At 41.5% G+C, this 10,730-nt stretch overlaps 1 protein-coding gene across 1 annotated transcript; it reads left to right on the top strand.

Annotated features, from left to right (window-relative positions):
• Window positions 1-144: 144 nt before the first annotated feature.
• LOC113029664 (uncharacterized) lies at window positions 145-8,304 on the top strand. The gene is made up of 5 exons (XM_026180649.1): window positions 145-830; window positions 4,241-4,299; window positions 4,393-4,476; window positions 4,557-4,633; window positions 5,964-8,304. The coding sequence occupies exons 1-5, from the start codon at window positions 460-462 to the stop codon at window positions 6,006-6,008; spliced, it is 636 nt and encodes a 211-aa protein (XP_026036434.1). The 5' UTR covers window positions 145-459; the 3' UTR covers window positions 6,009-8,304.
• The last annotated feature ends 2,426 nt before the right edge of the window (window positions 8,305-10,730 follow it).

Here is a 10,730-nt window from a genome sequence, read left to right on the forward strand (position 1 = left end):
TTTGACATTTGCTTCTTGATGACATTTTTTATGCTGGAGGAGAAAAAAAAGGCAAAAATAAAACAGATGCAGCAGTTTGCAAAAGTTACTAGTTTATTTTCAGTCACTTTCTGTTATTTATGCCGTGAAATAAATAAAATATATCTTGTATATGTAAAAGAGATTTTATTATTTAGACTTCTTTTCTCTCCGAGACATTGTTCCCGTTAGGAGCGTTTTCGCTGCGCTTTTATTTTGAAATAATGAACTAGAATTTTTCCTGCAGTCTGTCAGCCTTGACTCGGGGGTTGCTAAGGCATGCGCGCCATAGCAACCGGCTCACCAGTGAAGGAAAAGTGAAGATTTTAATGTTCATGTTGTTTAAACACACGAGGAAGAAGAAAATGATGATGATGATGATGATGAAGGGTCCCTTCCAACCTTCGAGACCGGATACAGAAACATCCCAATGAGGTAAAAATGCCAGGAACTAAAGTCAACAAGCCTAAACCAGTCGATACAACGAGGAAAACCCAGGAGAGACCCAAAGCGGCCAAAGAGGCGCAGAGTGAGCTCCGAGTTCCCGCTGTGCGCAAAAGCCGCGCCTCCAGCTGTCCGAGAAACCCGCAGCCTGAGCTGTGCCAAAGACCGACCGGCGGGCCGCAGGGGTCACCCTCCAAACCAGGGAGCGAGAGGAGAACCAGGTCCACCTCCACTGCCCCCAAACCTCCACAGAACGGCTCCAAAGCGAACCGGGACTGCAGGAGGGCCAATCATGCCGCCGTGGAGCCCAAATATCAAAGAGAGGAGCGGACAGTGCGAGCGGAGGCCAAGTACGCAACAAGCCACAGGTGAGATACGTCAGAGGGGCCTCGTGGACACCCAGTGGACCACGTGAATCCATCTGTAACACCACTCACAAACAGCAGTGAAGGGAGAATGGATATGAGAAACGCCTTTATTATTATACTGTAATACCCATCACAGCATCGAAAAATAAAGTTAAACACAACAAACAGATAGAAGTAGCTCAGTAAAATTAAATAGACTACAATAAAGACAAACGAAACACAATTAAAAACATCCTGCTGACTGTAGTAAAAACAGCACAGCAAAAATGTTTTTATGCTCAAAATAATGTTCAGTCCGTCCACAGAGGATGCTGCAGATTTACACATTTACAGATTTATAGGCTGTATAGAAAAGATGGAGTGAAGTTGAAGCCTAAACAAGAAGCTGCTGGTTGTGCGTGTTGAAAGTGACGCAGAAGTCTGTGGCGTCACCAATGCTCACAGAAAAGCAGCATCAGAAACTGTAGAAATCAAAAAATGGAACGATAGTATTTTGATATTTTAGCGTCTCCTGTTAAAAACATTAAGAAAATTATTTAGCATGCAGGAAGCGACAGGAAGTTGGGAAGCCTGATTTTTTCCTTTTATTATATTTGAAGCTCTTGGACTTTTGAGAAACGAGCACATTTGTAATAGAAACGCGTAAACACTGATATCAGCCAAATATATCCAAGCAAAACACTATCATTCATTAAAAGTCAGACGATGGTCTGAACCAAACACAAAAGCAGATTATTTGTGAGGTAATTGTGTTTATTTATGCTTTAAGAGACAACAGCAGCACCAACACAGTCCACAGGTCCAGTTCAGTGAATTGCATTAGTGACAAAGATCACCTGCACAGTGTAAATGAAGGAGGAAGTTATCCATCGAGGCCTCTCTCTGCTGTGAAGCTGGACGTGCAGTCAGCGGGGACTGTGAGAGCTTCAGTGGAGATTATCTTGCCACACTGAGCGATGCTGTAAATTTAATAAAAATATGTCAGGATCGCTCCGTCTGTAGCGCAGCTGTGCCAAACATGTCGTATTTAACTGCTTCACACCGAGACTCTGAAGGCAGGAAGTATCATTTTTTTCTGTTACCTCGACGACTTCTATGGTGGGCGGGACTAAGATGGGGTAAAAACTGAGACTTGAGGAGGTGGGACTGTGAATTATGAGATATGAGTGCATTCATATTGTTTTGTATTTAATGCCATTTTTTCTGTTTTATGACTGTTTCATGTTAAAGATGGAAACGTAGATTTTGTAGTATGTTGTCTTATAGAGATGTCTGCTGTCTTTGGAAAAACATTTGGATGTTTGCATAACTTTTGTTTAACAGTTCTACTTTTTCTTTTTTTTAAATTCTGAGATAGTAGAAATAATTTAGCATGAATCTGGAAGTTTTCATTTATTGAATCAGGACAATGAATCTCCCCTCAGATTTAAAATAGCTGCTTGCGTACGCTGAATGTTTGAGTTTCTCTCTCCGAGGCTGCGTGCAGGTCAGCGTTTGGAGGGGAAGGCGTTCACGTGTAGTCCTGCAGTAAAGTTTCACGCAGCCATCTGGTGCAGCAGGTTAATCCCTGCATGTTTTACCACCAACTGCACGACAGTGCTGCAGGTGAACTGCTGCATGTCCGAGTCACAGCAGCACACAGTGTGGCCGGCTGTCAGATTTGGGGTTTCGATTTGAAGCACAAAGAAGACTCGAGTTGTTCAAATATGCTATTTTTACACCTGGCAGGAAACGTTCCCAACATCTCCACAGGAGTTTGTTGCTTTTCTCTCTGGATTAAAAAAACATTCACATATTTGTTTTCATCTTTTTCTCCCATCAGCTTAAATATAACAGCTTCTAAATCCAAGGTAACACCTCGTTTGTAGGGTCTTCCTCCCACTGCTTTCCAGCTGTGTACCACATCTGTGCATCTTTGATTGTAGCACCTCCTGCAGCCTCCTCTGGCTCCTCATTTCTCTTTCCTTTAGAGGCAATTTAAGAATTAAAAGAATCCATCAAGACAGCGTACAGAGAGAGCAGGACACAGACAGGTCATGCTTGGAGAAATTCATTTCATTCCAGAGGGGCTCAGATTAGAGCTGCAGCTGATGTTTTATGGATTCCTTTTGATTATTTAATCCTTTATTTAAACAGGTCGTCTCATTGGGATCACTTCAGTCTGGTGTTTGGGTTTTTTATTTCCTTGTTTGGTTTTAGTTTCAGCTCTAGTTCTGCTCTTGGTTTCACTTTGGCTTGTGTTTTGTTCGCGCCTCCGTTGTGTTTCCGTGTCTGGCTGTTTGTCTCTTTGTGTTGAATTACTCGTGTTTTTTCCTGTTGTTGTTGCTCTTCCTGTTTTAATTTGGCGGGTAATGTCCTTTGTCTCTACAGGTTAGTTTAACCTCCCACAGCGTCGTTCTGTTACTCATCCCCTCGTGTGTTTGTAGAAACCGTCTCAGTGTCCTCTTGTCCTTCGTTGAGTCGTCCCTTGTGGTTGTGTGTTTCCTCGCCCTCAGGTCCCAGAGTCTGTCAGATCAAAGCTACGTTTTACCTTCACTCCTGAGTTTGGGTCCATATCCTGCACATGATAAAAATGTGTGCACAAATACACAAATGCACCTTAAAATATTCCAGTGAAATGATGAAATATGAGTTTAAATGTAATCAAAGACCAGAGAATGATTCACAAATAAAAATCATTATTTCTTATTTCTCTTCACTAACGAAGACCATCCGGTCTCCTTCAGTGAGGAGGGAGGAAAGAATAGTAGGTGGATGAAGAAGCGGATCATTGCACAACCTTCCCCTGTGATTTCCTGTCCCCTCCACCCTCTCCTCCGTCGCTCTCTGGTGCACCTGGTGGATGATGGTCCTGCCCCTGCTTAAAGGAGGCTGGGCTGTAGCATCTTCTGATTCCTGCCCCCCCTCAGTGGGGCTTTAGTTTGCTTTCCTTTCAGGATGAAGGTCCTGGTGGTTTGTTTTGTTTTCGGGGCTTTAGTTCTCTCACGTTACCACCCTGAGCAGGTGCGTCCGCGTGGCTCCTCCACACTTTAGATTTTTCTGCTTAAATGAAAAAATGTGAATGTCGGGTGTGGCATCCTGTTGAAATGTTTCGGTGGCTGAGAGAACTCGAGCCTTGATGCTCGGCCGGGTTGTGGCTGCGACTACATAAACAACCTGACCACAATCCAGCGCAGCCAGAACTGTGGCGTGAACCCTCCCATCCATCAGAGGAGAAGCAGATTTGTTTCTGTGGTTTTATCACAGTTTATGTTTGATAAGAGATTTCTGAAGCGTGTCTGCAGCCAGTGGTTTATAAAATGTTATTACTCCATCAGCAGATTAGAGATTCACTTTTTCTTCTCATATTCTGTGTTTGTGTTTAAAAAGTCGTGGAAAGTGAAATAAAGAGTTTGTGTTTCCTGTTCCAGTAACAAAGCTTTCACCGTCATCCCCCCAAATCCCAAGAAGAGAAGAGAGATCCAGAAAAGTGAGTCACATTTCATCAGCGTCGTCTCGGAGCTGTTTAAATCATCATTTTCGCTGTTGATACTTGTTTTGTGATGTCTGATTGGCTGAGCAGAGGCGGAGGCAGAGCTCGCCGCCTTAGAGGAGCTGCGTCTGAGCCGAGCAATGGCGTATGTTTCCATCAACCCCAGCAGTGTTGGTGAGGAGGCGGGACCTGCGGATCTAATTGTTATATGTAAAGTTGTTTTTTTCGCTGACTGTTTGTTTGTGCGCTAACAGGCGGCTGCATGAGTCTGGAGGAAGTACGCTCGAAGCAGCAGCAGGAAATGATGCTGGCGAAGAAGAAGCAGAAACCGGTCTGACGGCTCATTTTCTTATTTGTCATGTTGAACACCTGGCCCATCCCACGTGGGATTCAAAGGCTCCGCCGTCTCACAAAACAGGAAACTTCCTGAAATGCAGAGAAGAAAACCAAACTACAACATTCAAGTTAAACTGCTTGGCGATCCGCTTCAATTCTAATAAAAGCTTTGAAGTGGATCTGCAAAGTAGTCAAAGCTCATGTTTAACTGGAAACAATAGAAGTAAAGCACATTAAACTCAGCTTCCCAGTTTACTTACAGAAACCAAGTACTGGGACTAAGCCTGCGATCAGACTGAGGCGTCTGTAAGATGTGATCTCAAAGATCTTTAAAATGATTTTGTTTTTTAATCTGTGGTTCTTTTGACTTCGACACCAGTAACGTGTTTAAAAGTGTGAACAAACGCTCCCTGATTGATGCACTCGCTCATTTTATCAGCTTCGACGTCTGTTTGCCTTCAGAGCTGCTTCAGTTCTTTGTAGCACAGCTTTAACAATGAGAAGGAAACATTCATCTGTCCTTATTGACATGAAAGCATCACACAGATTTGTTATCTGGACGTCCATGATGTGAATCTCCTGCTCAGTCTGCAGTCTAGTCCAGATTACAGGCAAGAAACCAGTTTTTAGAGGTGATCTGAGCTTTGTGACGTGGTGCATCATCCGAGTAGACGAGTAGACTGAGTCATACGGGGATGGACAAGGTTAGCAACAATGCTCTGGTAAGCTTCTTCATATGGGGCGCCGTTTGTAAACTGAAACATGTTGAGCATCCAAAGATGCTCCTCTGCAGACCTGCAGAGTGATTATTTGAGTTACTATCATGGCATTTTCACCCAGAGAGCCCAGATGGTTTGTTGGACCATCATTCTCAGTAAACCTCAGCGATGGTTGTATGGGAAGATGAGCAGTTTCTGAAATACTGAATCATCTTTCTTCCTCGTTCTGATGCTCAGTTTGAACTTAAATCCACTGAAGTTCTCATGTGATTGGCAGCAAACAGTTGAGTGGAAATAAACACTGAGCTGCCACCTAATGAAGCAGTGAGTGTAGTTAATTATCATCTGCGGTTCATAATATTAAAATACTTGGTGGTGCAGCTGATTCTGTGGTGGAGCTCGCTCAGAGATCAGAAACACTTCTGAAAACTGTCGCCAGTGAACGCAGCTCTTTGCTGCTTCCACCAGTGAAAGCTCTGCCTGAGCTCGTTTAAACTCTGAGCATCCAGCAGGTCATTATCTGTTGTTATATCAGTACGATCACAGCAAACAGCAGCGGACTGAAGATTTCACAGAGAAAATACTTTTCTCTCGATGTCGTTTCAGATGAAGAAGCCGGTGTTGGAGGAAACGTCCGTCCTGACGAGCTGAGCGTCTCCTCCTGCCTCGACTCCTCGCTGCAGCTCAAACATATAAATCACATATTTAAGGAGCAAACTTTAAATAAGTCTTTTTAGTGAAATATTTACAGATGAACAAACAGATGTCAGAGCTCACGTATGTCACCGTTGTTGTCATATAGTGGTTTGAATATGGTTGTTTCAAAGTTCTGTGAGTAGCTTTGTGGTCAAATGAAAATGTATTTTTTATCCAAGTTGAAATAGGAAATAACTTTATTAACAGGTCGATGATTCAAACATCTTCCTCCGAGCTTTCAGCCATCACGCCAGTAACATGGAGCTCAGGGAATCTTATATGTGCAGCTCAAACTGCAACCATCGCGGGCCCGAATGTGATAAATATAAAGAGTTGTGTGCTAACACACAGACAGAAGCTGGCTCACTGCTCACAGGTACTCCAGGCTTTCACCTGTTGGATGTGTTTGGTTAGATTCATTTTTCTTTGTAGGATTTTGATGCATTTTCTTTACCTTTGTTTTTATTTTATTTGAAGTTTTCATTAAATCTGCAGCCACGTGTTCAAACTGCAAACACCGGAAATAAAAGGTTTGCTGCAACAAGCAGACTCAGGTAACACCTCTGACCGACTGAGGTGTGGCCTGTGAACGCATCACGCCACTCTTCACTCTTACGTAATTCAAACACAACAGAGCAGAACTGACATAAACAGGCTGTGGACAGCACAGAGGACAGGTGACGCAATAACAATATGTTCACTTAATATTTACAATAAATGTTCAAGCAGCTTCTCTCTCTGCGTCACAGCTCAGTGTGCAAAGCAGCGCTCGTGCTCTTTGACATTTAGAAAAACTCCTCTTCAAGATGAAGATCGTAAAGTTTTCCCGGTGTTATTCCACGACTCTGAAACTGCCTCCAATGACATTTCAGAGGTAGGACCTGGCTGCCTCACCCACGAGGTGTTTGAGGCATGTCCGGAGTTCTGATTTCTACCCACAGGAGAGGTCGTAGGGGTTTGGTGCTTGGTGGCTCAGGCAGCGGTCTGGGGTGGAGCCGCTGGTTGCTGAATCTGGCCAGTGTTGATTTCTATTTAGAATTTTTTAACTCTTTTATAAACAAACAGTTTCAGTTACCTGCAGCCCAGCTGCAGTAGAAACCTCCAACATCTGGCTGCTATAGAAACATAAAAAACTCAAATTGTCAGGTGGTAGATGATGCAAGCTTTTAGAAGACACACCTGGAGGTGAGAGGGAGATTGTTTCTTTAGATTTTGTAAAACTTTATATATCTGTGTATGCGCACATGTGAAGAATCAGTGCCACCTGAAGCTTTAATTTACCTCCCGCGTCTCAGGATTTACTGATAAACGTGAAGCAGGAGCATCAGCGGACATGGTCGGGGAGGATTCACCTTCCCTTTGACTCTGATGAGGCTGCTTCCTTGCTAGAATCCAAGCTTGTGTTTCCTCCCATGCCAGCAGAGGTCGTGTTCTGGCTGTTTCAGAGGCTGTGGCGGAGCTCAGGGTGGGTAAACGGTGACTGACCACCACACTGCACACAGAGGAAAGGTGACTGGAGAGCATTCAGCTTCCAGTAGGAAAACACCATCATGAAGAACGATCACAGCACAGCGAGAAGCACAGACACAGTGAACCGGAGGACTGTGGTTATTTTTATAATGTTTCATTAGTATGAGTCAAATGCAAGTCAGAGGAGCTCTTTGAATTCTTTGCATAACCTTCACATACACACATTAAAGAGCAGGAAGCTAAATGTCAGCATTATTCTTCTGTATCACGAACGCATAATTAAAATGTGTCATATGGCAACTAAAACCCACCTTTGCGCATGCGTGACAGCTGTAGGGAAGCAGCTGTAATTGTTTTGTGAGGCCATGATTGTAGTCCTTATAGGGAGGCGACTTTGTGGAGCAGGTGCAGCATTCAGGGGATCCGGGGAAGCTCAGACATTTCAGCGTTAGAATGTTTGTGTTTGTTTTTCCAGTGTTAAAAAATTCAAATTTCTGGTCATTTAATGAGAAAATATAAGAAATGTAATTAAAGTAAAAACTATTATATAAAGACAAGACAAACAATATTAACTTTAAACCAATAAAATCTTTGTAAACTTGATTTTTGGATAAAAACACCAGCGTTTCAAACGGGTTTTTTATCAGATTTGAATGATAAGCCTACACATGCATGTTTGAAGTCATTTAAATTAAAGTCATTTAGGGTTCGGATCTTTGTTATATTTGAGCCACATGCTGAACAAGCGCATTTCTAAAAACTGCAAATAAAGTATCGTACATGTAGCACTCGCAGCTCTCCTGTCTTTTCTGTGTTTTCTGCTGTAGAGCACAGATTAATGTTTCATTTGAAAAAAGACTCAATGTTAAGCTTAACCAGGCTGACAGCAGCCTGGTGGATAACTTCATTCTTTGTTTGTTCGTTTGCATGTTACAGAGCCTGCACAAAATCACTGATCACACAACAGGGAAATGCCTTGTACCAGATTGAGCTCCTAGCTAATCTCCATCTGTAAGCTCTTTGGCAGGTATGCACCATATTGACTAAGCTATAAAATACAAAAACACAGCCAAGATACAAGCTGTGGGAACAGTAATATAAATCAAACATGCATGCAAAAAAGGTTTTAAAAACCCAAAATATATTGTAAAATCATATGTATATGTGACCGGTGTGTTCCTGCGTTGCTAGAATTAGAATTCAACTTTATTGTCATTGCACATGTTACAAGTACAAGGCAACGAAATGCAGTTTGCATCCATCCAGAAAGTGCTTTGGCAATAATATTGATATATTACAAAATATGGATCTATTATAGGTATGTTACAATGTACACGGTATGAAGGTATGTTATGTTGTGTCTGACAATGAAAGGTAAAAAGAAACAAAGACCTCCAAGTCATTAACCTGCTCGCTCCAGCTCCTACAACCAACTACAAACAGCAGGGAAGAGGGTTGGCTCCACCCACCACAACTCCCAAGCTAGCAAGAATTATCTATTCATGCTAGCACTGACTGTGCCTATAACACATATGCGACACACACGTACTACACATTTACAGCATCTAGCAAAGACAGACACAGTGATGACAATAATAGAACTAAAAACACAATCAGAAACATCAGGGTGGCTAAATATACTGTATATGTGTGTTGTACAAAGAAAGGACACAAACCCCTCCCACAGGGGAATTGTAGGAAAGGGGAGAGGCCAAAGGGGTACACTGTATTTATAGGGTTGCACCAAAGAAGAAGAAGAAAAGGCTGAGGAGGGGCTCTAACTGATAATGAACATAAGGCTTAGTTCTACTGAAGTTCAGCACAAACTAAAATCAGTCGTCTCTTTACATTAAACACAGTTATTTACAATAAGTACCGTTAATAGACTGTAAACACAAAGTCTGAGCAGAAGGTTTGGTTCTTAAAACAGGCTTATTGAGTATTTCATTAAATTTAAACAATGCATATTCAGTTATGTCATTTTGTGTCATTTGTTCTGGCTGTTTAATGAATGAATTTAAGTAATACATTAACAAGAGTATTACATAAAATCAATGAAGGGTCTTTCACAAGCGATTTGTAATCTTTGATATTGTTGAAAAAGACCTGACCTGCGATTGACCTCTGTTCTGTGTTTGTATTGTTCTGGGTTTTATAAAGTAAGCTGAAGATTTCTCCATTAGCACCTGAAAGACACCGACCTGGTGAATAGTTTAGGTTTTATTCTTTGTTTGTTCTTCAAATCTGAATCTCATAATTATGTCTTGACTTTATTCTTAGTAAGTAAGTAAATGTTATTTACATAATACATTTAAATTAATGTACTTTATATTAAATAGAGAGAGAAAAACAGAATGTTTCTCAGGCTCCGTCTACACACACCGTAGTGCTGGGCTATGCTGCAAATTTTGGTATTGATATGATACCAAATAAATACAGGGCCAGTATTGCTGATACCAGTACTGATTTATTTAACACAAATGAACACAATTCAGTGCATGAATGTTGAACTTAAAGGACAGAAAGTATGGATCCAATACCAGTACCAGCATGGTTTTGATACTTGCATTAAAAAACACACAACAGCAAACTGTCCATGAGCCACAGTTTCAGAGATCAGCAGGTGGTAAATGTTTGACAAAACAGATGTTCAGCCTGTAACATCTGGGGAATGTTAGAGTTAGAACAAAGTGTGCAACTATTTGTTTGTCAAATTTAAAATAGGTTAAAAGTAGTTAGCAGCATTGCCTTGCAGCAAGAGGGTCCTGGGTTTGAGTTCACCAGGCTAACTGACTGGAAGAAAAACAACAACAACAACAACAACAGTCCCCCAACATAGATCCTTGTGGAACTCCAGATGTTATAACTGCAGATACAGAGAAGTATTTCACAATTTAACTAGTATTGCATACCAAACCACTGATACACATCTATCCAAATAATCAGGGGGTAAGTCATAAGCACTTCAACTTTACTGTCAGTATTTGGATTTTATTTAGACTGTATTATTAGTATTTCATCTGGAATAGTATTTTCACTTCATTTTGGAATATTCTGGGAAAAAAAACCTTCCAATATTATTTTCACAGTGTTATTTATGAAGTATTTTTTCAGTTACAGAAAAAAATGCCAGGCAGAGTTAAGTTAAAAATGTAAGTTATTATTTTAAAAGTTCAACTTTGAGTCAGTTAGTTGAAATTTTGACGA

Source organism: Astatotilapia calliptera, chromosome 9 (assembly GCF_900246225.1).
Source record: "Astatotilapia calliptera chromosome 9, fAstCal1.2, whole genome shotgun sequence".
In the NCBI taxonomy this organism is placed as follows: Eukaryota; Metazoa; Chordata; class Actinopteri; order Cichliformes; family Cichlidae; genus Astatotilapia; species Astatotilapia calliptera.